The sequence below is a fragment of the Sycon ciliatum genome, chromosome 1 (genome assembly GCF_964019385.1).
Source record: "Sycon ciliatum chromosome 1, ocSycCili1.1, whole genome shotgun sequence".
Lineage (NCBI taxonomy): Eukaryota > Metazoa > Porifera > Calcarea > Leucosolenida > Sycettidae > Sycon > Sycon ciliatum.
Window position 1 is genome coordinate 76,321,322 of NC_088643.1, and position 15,711 is coordinate 76,337,032.

Below are 15,711 nucleotides of genomic sequence, written 5' to 3' on the forward strand. Positions count from 1 at the left end.
CGTGGTTGGCTATCACCTGACCTCTCATGTTTATTGGCAGTCTTCGGACGGGCCAGGAGATGTTGAATAAATAAATAAATAAATAAATAAATAAAGTCAAGCTCAGGGTAGCACACACGACGTAGATCTACAGTGCATTTCAAAACTATAGACGCGTAGGGTTTTTGAAATATTTCAAATTTGGCTGGAACTTTTTGAGAATAGTTTTCGGAATATTGCTCAGGATCGCTCCACAATTACTCTCATATAGTTTCTAAAGGATTGGACAACAGACGCCCAATTTGGAAAAAATTATGCACAAAGTGATCACAGATTTTATGTGGTATAGATGCTGGCATAACGGTTTTTGCCTAGGTACGCGTCTATAGTTTTGAAATGGACTGTACACTGCACTGACCCGTACCCAGCGTCAGCACCCGGATCAGGTTTGAGATCAGTTACTTGGCAACAGCTATCGCGTAACCAAGACACAGGATCGCGCATTTCAAAGACTCGCGTGGGTCACAGAAAAAACATGTGTAAGGAGTCAAGACTTCAGCACTGACAAGAATGTGCTTTTGGTACTCACTCTTTTTAGTGCTAGTGCTAGCGCTAGCCCAAGCATGCAGTGTTCATACGACGTGCTAGATGCTGTGTGCATGTCATGTTTTTCAATCAATGAACAAACTAGTACAAGTACTGACTTTTACTTCTTGAGTTCTTTGGCTGCTGCAAGCCGAATCAGTACAGTCTTCGTTCCTGGATGGATAAAAATAACAACTGCGTGTTTGTCGCCAACGGATCAAGGCAAAAGCCGCATTGTCTGTCATCGTCTTACCTGAATGCAGTAGAACAGCCAAGCCGGTCGCTCTTCCACCATCCGACTCACTTCGCTACACACCCTAAACGAGAGCAAGAAAACCAGAGGACCTTGTTCCCTAGGCGGCACTGTCGGAGATGCCAAGCGTCCCTGCAGTGAGTATTTATCGAAGGCGAAGGTCACGCACTGATAACAAGTATTTACCTGAGGCTGACTATTGTATTGGGGTACATAGCCGATCAGCTGCTGCATACTGTCCATATTGCTGTGCCTCCGCTGACGCCCATTGACGACCGCCATTCTTCTCCCGGTCCCAAGCAACTCTGCGGTAAAGACTAACGTGGCCAGTCAGCGGTCAACTCCGTGCTCGGCAAATGCTAGTAAGTGTGCACTTTACCGTTTACGCTGAACCAGGCCCGGTGTGGCGGTATCAGCAATTCGACACTCGCAAATCGTGCACGTACCCATCGTGGGAGTCAGACTTCTATCAATCCTGACCTCAAGTCTAAAGTACAATACTCTTGCCTAACTGTTACTGTTCTTCAAGCAATTTCTTTATTTGTACCTTTTTTTTGTCAACAATGCTGGAAATCTGGTGTGAAGTGAAAATTTTGATTGTTTCTTCTATGCTGATGTACTACCGGTAGTAGTACGGCTGGGCGTAGTCGTATCGACACAGCGTGCGGTTGTGTGTCGGTCAGTAGCAGACACATGGCCGTTGATTGTGTGAGTCTCTGGCACTGGCTATGCACGATAGTCACCAGTCACGATAATAGTCTTTGCCAACTGAAGTAGTCACTACACATAGTCACTATACATTTGACATATTGTTATAATTGTTAAACAGCATGCACCGAGACAGACCAATGAAGCGGCCAGCACCCAAGGCAACGCCCATCAAGCGCAAGCCAGTCAGCCTCGCCATCAAGTCCAGGACGGACCGACTGATAGAAGAAGAAGCTCTGCAGCGGAGCACCACCAAGCGCAGGAAAGCGGCGCACGGCCCCAGCAATGTCAAAGCGAAAACAAACGCCACCACTGGACAGCCCGGTCGTCAGAGAGCACCAGGGCAGCAGCCACCGCCAGTCGCTAAGTCGCATCCGCAGGGCGATGCGAGGCAGCAGCCACAGGTGCAAGAGTACACCGCGGTCTACGAGTCTCCATACTCCAGGATGGTTGAGGTCACACCACCAGCTGGGAGTGAGGGCACATCAGCCGGCTACCCATACTCCAAGATGGTGAGTTTAACAACCAGGCAATCGGAGGAACTACCGGCTGACCAGAAGAAGGACATCCCATCACGGCCGGAACCTGCAGAAGGTATTGTAACATGCATTTACAGTTTACTGCAACTAACTTACGTCGTCGGTGGAATGGTCCTGCTTAAGACAAATGTACACATATGTATGCATTTGTGTATATATGTACATCGTTAATCGGTGTTGTCCTTGTCTTCAATCTACTATGTGGGTGTTTCACTTGCACCAGGGTTGCAGGTACATGTACATGATTGCATTGTGGGGACTCGAGGTTAGCTCTAAACAGGCCCCAGGCTGGGCATTTGGTCAGCCTGGTTTGGGCATTGATTTGTACGCCAATTGGAGCATGTGTCTGGATCCCCCGCCCCCGGCCCCATTTATGCGCATGGGTTGTAAATCAATAATTGACACGTGTAGCATTCTCTGCACATCCATGAAAGCAGTGCATGCGTGCAGCTGAAATGTCATCCAGTTCTCAGTCACAGCTGAATAGCCTGGCAGCCTGGCTGTATGCATGTGCAGCTGGTCAGTGTCTGCAGTGCTATGCTAACACCCGTGTATGCCTGTGCTGTCTGTATGTTGCCCGTTGACGGTATGCAGCTATGAGAAATCCTGGCCTTGTGGAAAGAAGGACTCAATCTCCGGTTGGAGATCGGCACACCGTTCTCCATGGTGTCGGACCAGGACTGGCAGAATTGATCAACCCTGCTGCTGCACAAGAGGTATGCACTTGACATGCGGCATAGGATGTGCACAAAGGAGAGCAATATAAAATTTGTTGTGACTTGGGGTTTCATGGTTTGACAACCAATCATCCGGCAACAGTGCAGGAAACTTGAAGCGGTGCATATGTATTATGTAGCACTCAGTAGTCCACCAGCTCTCTCACACTCCTCTATATGTCATCAGTGAAGCCATAATAGGCACGAAGTAAACAGGTGATGACATACATGTATAGAGACAGTGACGACAAATAGAGAAATGATGCCATAGTGAGTGTAACATAATTATATATATTATAAGCGCAGGAGATGGGAGCACTGGCTCTGTACTTGCATATGTACAATCATGTGAAATCATGAGACAAAGTATTGTTACGATATTAGTATTTTCGAAAATGTTAGCTGCAGTTTAACGCATGAAAACTCACACAAATCGCCCCTGCGGCTTGGACTCCGAATGTTAGATGTGAGTCGACCAGTGCTACAGTGCTCCATGCATATAATGCACGTATTCGACTACCGTGTTTTTCCGGTGTGTTAGTCGCACCGGGGTCTTAGCCGCATCCTCTTTCCGGGGCCCAAATGATTCGTATCTATTTATGACTTTCGGAGTATGAGCCACACGTCCGATTTTTAATTTTTGGCCATTCAAACTTGATAGGTACTAGTCCATACAAGACGTTGACCAATGGTTAAGAAAGTTTAGAAGCACGACTGGAGTTCCAGCAAAAGTTCTTTGTTTGTCCCTCACTCTGAAGTGTGAACTGAAAACATAGAAGCATTGTACAACTGATGGATTTCTGTGCATGAAAAGTACATTAAAAAGTAGTCGAATGACACCGTACATGCATTTGATGCATGGCACGCCATATCACTAGTTGATCCATGTCCATCATTCGTAGGCTAAGCCACAGGGGCGATTTTGAGTTTTTCCAGGCGTTTCAAAGTGTGCCTAACACCCCCCCCCCCCCCCCCCCCGAGATACAGTGCTTGGTGTGTTAGCCGCACTTTAAAACGCATAAAAAAACTTAACGATTGCCTCTGTGCCTGTGGCTTAGACTCCGAGTGCTGGATGCCGACCAGTGCTACAGCGCTCCCTGCTTGTGACGCATGTATGGATGTCATTTGACTGCTTTTCATGTAGTTCAATCCATCATTGCACTAGCAAGAACCTTCTACATGTTCCAAGTTCAGAGTGAAGAACAAACTACTTTTTTTAAGTAGGAAACTTTTCCCGGGACTTTTATCACGTTTCTTAACTTTAATGTTTTAACCATTGCCGGGTAACGTCCTATATGTAGCGATACCCATGAGTTGGGTTGCCAAAAATTCCAAATCTGACCAGGGGCTTGTACTTCAAATTTCAACAAATATACGAATGTTTGGCCCAAAAAGGGGGGTGCGTCTAACACCCCGGAAGATACGGCTCAGACTTTAACCATCAAAGCAGTATAATTATATATACAGGAGAGGGGATAGAGATTCAAAAGATAATCTTGGAAAGAGGACCAACACGCAGACACAGGATTCTTTCTCTGGATTTGCTGTGATGGCTTTGAATAAAGTCAGTCTTATAATTATAATAATTATAGTTGTGGAGGATGCCCGTCAGTCGCACTGGGATGTCCAAGCTCGGTTTCACTGCAGTGCAAAGTGAACGGAACTGGTCACACGCCTCAATGCACCGCTCCTTATTCGGAGTTTGACTGTCGTGGAATCCGAAGACGAGGAATCCTCCCGCTCGGCATCGACGGCTGGTTTTTATAACTTTGCAGTCAGTACAGTTGTCGCCACTGCCTTTGTGACTTTCTCTCTGTGCCAGGGAGTCCCGGGTCTGAAGCATCTTTTGAGGATTGTCCGCAGCTTTGGACATGTAAAATAATGCACGTAGCGGGCAACATTTTGATGCCCTTCGCGTCACTGTTATACAGTCGACAGACAAATTCTGTGCACTTCATTTTCTATTGGGGACTGAAATTGTAGCTGTACCCAGGATCTGCCATTGCAAATGCCATAGATGCATTTTTTCCACCATTTCAATGGGCACCTTCTTGGCTTCCACCGTAGAAGGAAGTGGCACTGTAGCAGCCAGTGAAGACACGTGTGTGCCAATCAATACCTTACAGACTTGCTGACCTCGCTTCTCGGCAATGCTGTTGATCATGGTCTGTCAGTTCGCCGTGGCACCCCGGGTGCTCGACTCCTGTCTTGAAAATCCAGGTTGCACTCATAGAACTGGCATGACTCGCTTGCCGCGGAGGAGAACAACCACATCTGAGTATCTGGTTTACCGTTATGTGGCACCGGCTGATTGGTATCCTGTGACTGGAATACATGGTCACAGTCACAGTGGAGGAGCATGTCGCAAGTGTAAGCTCCATCCTGGTTGCACTTCATATCATTATATGAGTCTGCACCTCGTAGCATGTCGAGACAGTGAAAGCGCCCTCTTTTTTACTTTAAGGAGAGGGTGAGATCAACCACAGAAAAAGAGGAAAAAAAGAAAATTAAAAACACTTGTGACAAAAAAAGGAATGGATAAGCTATGCTGCTTTCACCCCTGGTACATTGTCGACTTGGAGCCTTGTGCTCAGGCTGGCCGTCTTTGACAGTCTCATGCACTTCATACCAACCGTAACATAGACCTGATGGCGATGATTCAGCTGGTCTTCGGAATGAAACACGACGACAGCAAGTGCCTTGAGAAGAATGCGACCAGTTATGTCTTGTTCTCGCCGTCAGGCATAACACTCTTCCATTGGGTTGGCGTCCTCTGGTCAGGCCTGCCTACTTTCATCTTGAAAGGCGGATTATAGAACAGGGGGCGCTGCCCCTTGGCTAGAACCTGTTGATATGTCTAGTCACACCTGAATAATCAGGTGCTGACTAAAACTACACCCCACCATGCATGTATATACAGTACATCTAATTGCATCAAGTATGTGTGGTGCAACCAAGTAAAGACATTTGCATTAAAACTGGCGCTATCAGCACTTGGTGCAATCCGCTGTGCTTACTTCCTGTCACCCTCTTGGTGCCAGTGTGCCACTAGCTATCTTGTTTTCATTCCCGAGCCGTTGTGGACAACTAGGGCCAGAAATGGCGTGCAGTACTCGTACGCGCTAGCACTCATGCGTGGCACGCAGGGCCTGTTTGTGAGGCCTTTTAGATGTAGTCCCTGTGTGAGCGAGGTTCCCGGGGTCTGCAGTTGTCCGCGAGGTGAAGACTTTTGAGTTATGAGAATTTTAAAGCACTATCACTGAAATGTTTTTCTACCTTACACTGATTGATGTATTGATAGGAACCCAAAGACTCTGTTTACTGGCCCTATGGACGACCTGGATGCGGGGCAGCACCAGCTAGAGATTCTGCTGCCGGCGGTGGAGTGTCCTATCGACGTAGAACATTACCGGATTCATTGAACACGGACGTATGTATTCAGTGATTCGTACAGAACTGTGCTTCAAATATAGCTTTTATTTTTATTTTTTACTATGTTCACATACTAGTACCCAGCTCAAAAAGAATAATGAAAGACAATGGTACAGAGACTAGGACAAATGTGACAACTAGTGAGCAGGCGCTGCGCCGAGACGCAGCAGTGGTGGGGCATTGATGGCTCTGCCGAGACCTGAGGTCTCGCCATCACGGCCAAAAATACGCACCAATAGTGTGCGTGTGTGTGTGCACGTGTCCATGTGCGCATACAGTTTGTGTGTGTACGTGCAGTGCCGGGTGCACTAGCATGTGCGTTAAGTGAGGTACCAGTAATAATCGTCGAATATGACTGTACTGATTAACTGCCTTGGTTAAGTGAGATATTAATAGCATGTTATGTGTACCCACTGAATGCATGCATGCTTGTGCTGTGTCGTCCCCATCATCTCATCATGCAGGCAGGAACAGCAGGGGTGGCGGAGAGCACGAGAAGTAGACACTCTGATATCGGCGGCGTGCGGCGGCCCTTGTCGCCTAGGAGAAACAATGAGGGTGCAAGAGAGTCGCTTATGTAAGTGTGATAGCCAGGCACTTGAATGTGCAGCACCTTGCTGTCATGCGTGAGTGAGGAGCTGCTGGCATTGTTCCAACATGGTATACGTCAGTGTGTTTGAAACAGAAGTGGATGTTGAGTGTAGACATGTGCCATTCTTTGGACTCTCACAGATTACCTCCATTACAACCAGATTCATCAGCTATCACTGCGACAGGCCGAAGAGGTCAACCACAGGCGCTGCGCAAAGACCAGGAACCTTATCGAGTGAGTAACTAGCTATTCTCAGACACCGTCCGTGACACAGAGGACGTGACCATTATGCCAGGTGTCACTGTCGGCGCAGTTTTGGAGTGAAGCGTCACCCGGTTTCTGTGGAAATATGTCCCCTGTATAGAGCCCCGTCTCGATTCCATTGTACCTTCTTTGCTGAATAGGTCGGATGCTATTTTGAGTGATGATGGGAACTCGTAGAAGAAAGAGAAGGATGGGGATTGGGGAGGGGGGGGGGGGTATTATTATGGACACTGTGTGTTGGGATTAATCCTACTCGATAGTGAGTATTGCTGGTATGCATGTGCGGGGAATGTTTGGTGCATGCTATTCCACTGTTGACCGTGCACTGGCGAGCACAGACGACTTCTCTTATCCTTTGGCAGATTGAACTGCGCCAGCAAGCCGAGGAGAGAGCCCGGAAGAAACGAGAGGAGCAGGAGCGCCGGGAGCGGCTGGATCGCGAGGAGGACGAACGAGTGCAGCGCGAGGTCGAGGAGATGCAGCGAGAGTTTGACAGGAGGGAGAACAAGAATGTAAGCCGCGCGCCTCTACCAGCAGTGCATGGCATAGTATTGGCAATGTTGGCTGTAGACTTTGCCTGGAGCAGTACCTGATAGAGCTACCACTGCCAATCGGGTACTGATGAACAGATTCAACAGACCCCTTTAAAAAATATCCCATTGCATACGTTAGCTTAGTTCGACTATTTTTGTTTGAATCAATGCAAATTGTACTTGTATCTTCACTTTGAAGTGGCCATGCTCAGTTTTGTTTGAATCGGACTTTACTCGGTATTGGTGTGTTTGCCTGTCGTCCTGTGCTCCGTGTGTAGAAACCAACTCCAGTCCTTTCCTCCAAGCAGAGAACACTGGCAGAAATCGAGTCACTCAAGGTCAGTTTAGCTCGTTCTAACCCCAATCTCCGTACCAGGAGTAAATCTTGGTGCAACGCGCATATCATAGTGACCCGATGATGTGCCCGATGCACCTACTCAGGGAAGCCACATCACTCCTTCCCTCCATCCCCTGCTTCTGCGCACAGCTGACTGTGCATGGCATAGTACACATGGCATGTGAGGAACGCATACTGCGGCTCTGGATTTCGAAGCTGCACTGCCAGTCTTCCAGTGTGAGCCGAATGCAAAGATTAATTTTGACCTTTGCCATACTGGCAGATATTTCTGGGGTCACAATATGACAGAAACTAATGACCCAGGGCTAACATCTTCCCTGACTATGCCTCTTGCATGGAGCAGAACGAAAGTCTGGACAGGTGCAAGTTTCTAGCAACCTCCGCGGTTGATAGACCATGCCAAGGCTGTCACACTGAGCGACTATAGTGTTATCACAGAGAAGATGTCGTGGCCCAGTTTGACTAATTCCGTGATAACACTTCCTCTCCTTTCCCTGCACAGGTGCAAACTGGCATCAATGCCGAATATCAGAAGATACCCCGCACACCCGTTGACAGGAACCGCCGCCATGCAGGTTCAATAGAACACAATGCCGATGGTGTGGCAGCAGCTGCAGCAGCAACATCCAGGCATGCTACAACTACCCTAACCGGTGGCAGCGACCGTGACCAAGAGCCACGAGCGCGAATCTTACCCGAACTCCGCAGGCCGCCGCAGCTGGAACACAGCAGGTCGCGCATCCCCGTGCTGATCAACTATCCAGCGGATCCACTCGGTCTGAGAATTCCTTACAATCCGGTACTGGATAGAATAGATCGAAAGCACAATGGCATACCGGACGCCGCTGGAGCGTGGACATTAAACGTAGCAAGAAGCTACCCCGATGTCCAGTCCAATCGCTTTGAAGTCGGGGGGCCTGCTGAGCGCCGCCGGTCACCGGGAAGGGCCAGAATACCCAGCGTTGAGCTGCCAGCAAGCGTGCAGTACCTTGACGTGCCATTGGTCGATCAAGAATCCTATCGGGCAGCCATTGCAAGAAAGGAAGCCCATCGGCAGGAACAACGACAGCAAGAAACACAAGAACAGGAACAACGGCAGCTTGCACGGGAGAAACAGCAAATGCTTCGACAGAGGCAACAACAGCAGCAACAGCTAGCAGAAGAACTGCAGAACCAACATCTAGGAACGCTCCAGCAGCCACAGCAGCCACAGCAGCAGCAAGCGGATCATCATGTCGAAGTGATACCTCCACTATTACCGGTATGAGGCTGATAAAAAGTGCGATTCACCCCTGTAGTGTTCAATGGGAATAGTAGTCAGCGTGTGTGTGTGTGTGTGTGTGTGTGTGTGTGTGTGTGTGTGTGTGTGTGTGTGTGTGTGTGTGTGTGTGTGTGTGTGTGTGTGTGTGTGTGTGTGTGTGTGTGTGTGTGTGTGTGTGTGTGTGTGTGTGTGTGTGTGTGTGTGTGTGTGTGTGTGTGTGTGTGTGTGTGTGTGTGTGTGTGTGTGTGTGTGTGTGTGTGTGTGTGTGTGTGTGTGTGTGTGTGTGTGTGTGTGTGTGTGTGTGTGTGTGTGTGTGTGTGTGTGTCCCATATGGTGCAGTGGTATGTGCAGCGATTTCCGATCGATAGGCTGCGGGTTCGATTCCCGACGATTATGGTCACACACGTCTTTCTTCTCTTTCTCAGACTCTTCCTGACTTTTCTTTCATTCTCCTGGGTGGTTACCAACAGCCAGTGCATGCCGGAGTATGTGGTGTGATGTGTGTGCGGGAAAAAAAAGAAAAATGAAAAGACCAAAAATAGGAATTCACTGGCCAGAAAAAGTCACTTCAAAATAGCTGTATGGTGTAGACCAGGCTGAATAGTGACGGTCAATTCTTCAGCCTTGCAAGCTGTTGAATGGTGCAATCCCAGCACAAGTTGCTATGGCTTCTGCCGTAGCATTGCTATCATCGCCCCCGGCGATGGGCGTCAAAGGTGAAGGTGTGTGTGCATGTGTGTGCGTGCGTGTGTATGCGTGCGTGCCAATTATCTGATCATTACACGTCTATTTGTGCTTCTGCATGAGCACTCTGGTTAACAATTGTATTCCTCTGGGTTACACAGTAGGCAACTTCCCCTAGCTCTGGGTTTCTGGGTTGTGTGTTTTCCCATGAGCACACGATAACGCCCACCGTGCATCACGGTTTCTGTGTTCTACATGTACGACGCATGCAGTGCCAACAGCAGCAGCTGACTGAGCCGGCAATGCAAGACCGTCAGGGTGTGCTGGATGCACTGCGCGACCTCAAAGAGGTGAGCTCAGTGACTGTGTACTTACATGTAGGTCATACCATTACCCCCCCCCCCCCCCCCGGGCCCCCTCCCCCCCTCCCCCCCCCCCCCACACCTCAGGAGTGTGCAACTCCAGTATAAGTATGGTTGCTACGGAATTTCAAGGTGACGCCATTTTTATGATGCAATGTGCATTGTGAGCATGCAGTAAAACCTGCCAAGGCGACCCCTCGGATAAGGCCACCGCCTGTCCCAGAAGACCACCTCGGATAAGGCCACCGCCTGTCCCAGAAGACCACTGGAGAAATGACGTGAACTTGAAATTTTGTCAACTCGGGACAGCAGGGTATGTGGGAGTTGCTTGCTCTTGGGGGTTATATACTCTTGGTCTGCTTCAAGTGGAATATAAAAAAGTTACTCATGTCACTTCGAATAGGGATACCAAGTTGGCAAGCAGTTCCTCTACTGGTGGCTGCCTTCCACCTGACGAAAGTGCAAACTTGGAAGCTGAAGCCTTCTGCAACAAAACAAACTTGCGAAAGTGCAGCTGCGATTTAAAAGGGCAAGGCGCTTGTCCGCGACTCGAAGCAGTTTGGAAAGCTGCTCCTGCGCTACCTCCTTCGATATCCAGAGTCCACCTACACCCGTGATCTCTGCTGCCAACGTCTCTTTCTTCTTCTGCTGTTGTTCTCGCTTGCGTGCAATACCTGCCTCTTTCTCCTTTTTAACTGCTCCATGCGGTAGTCCTGAATCGCCTGCTGGCGAGCCTTGAAATCCTCACGGAACTTAGGTGCTGCTGGTCTGGCTGCAGCTTTTTTTTTTAAGGCATCTCTCTCATCGGAGGATTTATCCGGCAACCACTGTGCCGTACGATTGTTAGTGAACATTGTTAGTGTACATCAGTAGGCCTTCAAGAGCAACTGTGTCAAAGTTTGGCTTTTCTCGGAGGTATCTGTCGAGCTTACCAAAGTCACTTTCCGAATTGGCGTTAGTCTTTCGGACAGATGCTGTTTGCGCAAGTAGCTCACTGGAAGCGTCATGAAAGCAACCACCCAGAAGGTGGCCACTGAGGAGTCGCGAAGAGTAAATTGCGAAACTAGCGAAGATAACTTGAAGAAGCTCGCACGTGACCTGATCGCTGTCAGCTGGCTCCAGCAGCTTGTTCAGCACGTCGTCTGTTCAATTAATTGCTGCGCCGGAAAAGGGCAGTACAGCGCCTTCCAGGACCGTGCAGATGTCGCATCTCTGCCCCATTCCTCCATCTTGGCCACCAGCTCTGTGTAAATAACGCTCATATCCCATATTTTCTTGTCCTTGTCCTCCAGCTACCCACAGAGGAGAGATCACAAGCTTGCAAATCAAGTCAAGGGCACGGCAGGCTGCTACCAGCTCCGGGACGGACAGATCGGCGTGACTGCCTTGAGCAGGCGATTCGTGTCCCCGTGGACATCGGACAGAAAACGTTGCATCAGTTCCTGCAGAATTGCAACGCCAGCTCCGTTAAAAAACAGGACATAGTTCTGATTGCCACGGTGCTCGCAGAGTGGAGCTTTGATGCCTGCATCACGCAAAAGTGCTCGGAAATCGGCAATGCATCCGGCAGCCTCGTCTCCATGCCCCTCGAAGGCTTTTGTGGCACTATATATGAGATGGTTGGTGGAGCTGTGGGAGGCCTCCCAGACACCTGGTAGCTGTGCAGCTCCCACCTTTGTCTCACCAAAGTGTGTGCCCTCCCATTCCTTCAAAACGGAGTCTTCTTGGTCCGCCAGACCAACAATGTAGTGGAGACCACAGAAGAAAAGGTTCATGCTAGAAAGTTCCTTTTGCTGCGCCTCAGAAAGATCAGCCCAGTCACTGTGTACACAGGGCAACACTTCTTTCCTGTAGTCTTCCACCAGACCATTGAATGTCTTCTGCACAATACCCCGGTCACTCATCCTATTCTTGATATTCACGATAATGTGGTCGCCAGCACCAGCCTTGCCTTCTGCTTCTGCAGCTGACATCTTGGAAACATCATCCAAGACAGCTTTCAGCATTTCTAAAGTGTGACTGGCAGTTCCACGCTGTATGTCCACCATACCCAAGCTGTACGCACGCTGTGTGCTGATGGCCCGGATCTGGTAGGCTTCGTACTTGTTGCCGTGCTTGCTTGTGCCGTCGCTATGCAGAGTCATGCCTTCCTCTTCAGCCTGCGGCTAGTTCATCGGCAAGCTGAAGGCTGGCCAGGCCTTTCTGCACCACATACATTTGTGAGAGCAACCCATGCAATGGCAGACGATCAGCTTTCTTGCCCACTAGAACCAGCACACTGCCTATGACCTTCCATCCATTTAAGATACCAACATTGCATGCTACTACCTCCCAGCAGCACTGGAGTACCTCTGGCAAGTATTTGCCGTCCGACAATGTAGGTATTCACCACTGCATGGCTCTGCTTGGAAAGCATCAGCATGCGACCGCAGGGCAGCATTGTCAGCTTCTGCAGAAAGCAAACGACTCCGCAATGACGCTACATCCTCCTGATCCTCCTGCAGCCCATCCACAGCACCTTGCATGGTCTCCAGCTTCGTTTTAAGCTGGTGCTCCCGTTGATGGTGGCTGTTCAGAAGTTTTTGATAATACTCCTTTGTCTCCTGCACACCAGTATCTGCTTGCTCTTCCGCCTCACCAGTCTTGTTACTTTGACGTCGCAATGCTTTGCGCGTGTTGCGGAGGGTTTCCCAAGACCATTCAAGCTGGTCATCTTTCTTTTCTAGCTTTTCGACAGCTCTCTTGCTTCTGCAGCAAGGGAAACGCTCACTACACTGAGAGTCAGCCAGGTCACTGCGCTGGCTCGGAGCTGATGAGCTGCTTACAGCTACAGAGGCTGGTCGCAGTGACTGTGCTGATGGTGACCAAATTCTTTCTGGTTTCTCTGCAACAATGAATTTCATTATTTTCATACTAGAATGTTTTCCAGTCGGGATACCTGTAGGGTGCCACCTGTCCGATACTGAAGTTTGAAAACATCCGACTTCTTTGGGACAATGGAGAGCCAAAATACTGAATTTTCACTTCGTTTTCATTTGAAACAAACCTTCATTTTCAATTCAAAAGAAGGTCAACACACAATTTCTGCACATACATGCACTGATCTTCCTTGTACACAGGAGGTACTGTACTGTAGTTTGTACAGTCGACTAGTTTTATGTCCACTTGGCTCCCGGTAGGTGCCACTGCATGTCCATAGTAGGCCACGAACTGCGCTTGAGCGTGGCCATTCGTGGCCAAGGTGTGCAGAAGTAGTCTTTGGCAGTTTGGGGTGCAAACTGCGCACACTACAAAAGCTATGGGCGTGCCAATTGTGGTGACTGCACAGCAAATATGTGCACAGTCATGTACTTTGTAGGGAACATGCACAAAGTCACGATGCTTCAAGAGGAACTGTGAACTGGTAAAAGAATCATTAGACACCTTCGTTTGTTTTCATGAAGAAGGTTCGTTTGGCAAATTGAGACCTTCGCTTCACCCCAGAACTTAATGGCGTCATGATGTCACCAAAGTGAGTGCAAGCTTCAAGCTGGTATAACTCAGGAATGGCTGCTCCGGTCAACCTGGGACCTTCACCATAGGAATCAGTGCATTTTTCTAGTTGCCATAGCAGCCAAGTGAGCTCAAACTTGAGCATGTTGGTGCAAACAGGCTAAGAGGAGATAGGCTAAGAGGAGATAGTGCCACTATTAATTTTATAAGTGCTAACTAATGATGGGCCTGGAGCTGGTTCTGGAGCTGGTTCTAATAATCCACAGCTTGATCGTGCATCCTAGTTTTAGTCACAGTTTAACTGCACACTTGGCCGGTGATACATGTACATCATGAACTTGAATGTGAACAAGTTGCCGTAGATGTGTGCTCCAAAAAAAACGCTATTGATAGTTCAGAACAAGCTGACAGAGGCTTTGCATCACACTAGATAGCCGGCCTCTTGAGTATATGGCTGATGCCACTCCCCGGCAGCAGTGCTGTGGCGGATCGGAATGCTGATAGGGTGTGTAGTCAGCGGCCGATCCAGCGATCTCTACATGAGGGTTCCAGTATAGTCAAAACTGAACAGCTGATACATGTACATGGACACGCAGTATGGCTGCCAGTAATACATACACGAAATTTAGGGGGTTCCCCGGAACCCCTCCTGGATCCGCTACTGGTAGTACCGTGTACATCTGATCATGATGTGTTCTGCTGTGCATGCGTGCAATGATGCTGAAAATTTGAATGACAAGCTAGATTCTCCCACACCAACTGTGCATGATCACAGTGAGTGTATCGCCGTGTGTGTGTTGACACTCAATCTGCGGACAGAACTGCTTCGTTCTTTGTGGACTCGTCAGCGCAGCGCAGAGACAATGAGGCCGAACCTGATAGCAATGAAAAATAAATTTTACGTACCCTTACACCCGTTGCCGGTGTGTCTTAGGGGTGAACGTTGGCACTGATATCCCGAGTTCGAGTACTCTGATTTTCTCCGATCGAATGCTTATTAAACACCACGTGCTACAACCCTGATTGAACCAAGTGGCAGTCATTTTTCTCGAGTATTGTTTGGTGGGTCGTTGGGGCTCTCTCTCTACTCGTGAATGCTCACCACACAGTCTGCACATCAATATTAAATTAGTTTTACTGACTGCTGCTCTGGAACTGCAGATTTCGGTGGTAAATGCATGTTACCCGTATGAACAAGTACATGTACTCTGATCTATTCCGGTATGATTATTTAAAAAAAATGTGTGCATGTGTGCGGCGCACGTGCGTGTGTGTGCGCATTGTGTCTTCCATCAGCTACTTCGCATGAAGGGTGTACAGATGGAGCGAAGGATGGTCCGGGACTTGAAAAGCGCAGAACGCTTTCACAAACGAGATCTAATGGATTCGTTCAAGCCTCGCTTTGATCCCAATCTCAAGTAGTATATATTCCTCCCCATGTAGACCTCCAAACGGATTTATTTTTCTAGCATCCAGGCCTCTATCTCTACCTAACACTGGTCTTGAAACATCAGCCGCAGACCTATTATTAAACTCATGCAAGATGCAGAATCCGTCCTATGATCAAGTCCTCCTCAGAAGTGAGATTTTTAAAGAAACCATGAATCAAGCTGCTGATATTCATTTACGTATAGCCCTGCATCTATCATGGTCTTGGTTATTTTATAACAATTCCAGCTGCAAAAAGCCGGCAGTACAATAGGCAAACACTGGATGTTTTCAAAGAAGATACTCGGGCAATAATTACCATGTAGCTTTGGTTGTTGTGTGCTGTATGGGCGACTGCAGCGAATGTTAGCACAGGACTTACAATGTACTCCCTGGATCACTTTGCCGGTGGCGAAATGATACCGAGTCCCGGTCTTCAAACGGTGTAGTAAATAGATGTGTTGATGACACAATGCTACAATCCATTCCCTTTCATATCATTCTGCTGATCTTCCAGCATAGCTC

General features: G+C 48.6%; 1 protein-coding gene across 4 annotated transcripts; it reads left to right on the forward strand.

Moving 5' to 3' along the window:
• Positions 1-660: 660 nt before the first annotated feature.
• On the forward strand, positions 661-15,504 carry LOC135805522 (ensconsin-like). Of its 4 annotated transcripts, XM_065319567.1 has the most exons (11): positions 661-1,179; positions 1,647-2,119; positions 2,659-2,780; positions 6,082-6,210; positions 6,677-6,789; positions 6,945-7,038; positions 7,407-7,580; positions 7,880-7,939; positions 8,462-9,220; positions 10,177-10,254; positions 15,055-15,504. In XM_065319567.1, exons 2-11 carry the CDS (start codon positions 1,648-1,650, stop codon positions 15,178-15,180), a joined length of 2,127 nt encoding a protein of 708 aa, XP_065175639.1. In that variant the 5' UTR covers positions 661-1,179; position 1,647; the 3' UTR covers positions 15,181-15,504. The 4 variants fall into 4 exon arrangements, with proteins under 4 accessions (XP_065175639.1, XP_065175638.1, XP_065175641.1 ...); XM_065319566.1 differs by having other exon boundaries at positions 661-2,119; XM_065319568.1 differs by having other exon boundaries at positions 663-2,119; positions 7,431-7,580.
• Positions 15,505-15,711: the final 207 nt, after the last annotated feature.

What these genes read in the sequence shown, in the direction of transcription:
- LOC135805522 (XM_065319566.1), top strand. Translation starts at nt 1,648, where the DNA reads ATGCACCGAGACAGACCAATGAAGCGGCCAGCACCCAAGGCAACGCCC. An exon ending in CAGAAATCGAGTCACTCAAG is followed by an intron (nt 7,940 to 8,461) that starts GTCAGTTTAGCT and finishes TTCCCTGCACAG; the next exon opens with GTGCAAACTGGCATCAATGC. An exon ending in CACTGCGCGACCTCAAAGAG is followed by an intron (nt 10,255 to 15,054) that starts GTGAGCTCAGTG and finishes GTCTTCCATCAG; the next exon opens with CTACTTCGCATGAAGGGTGT.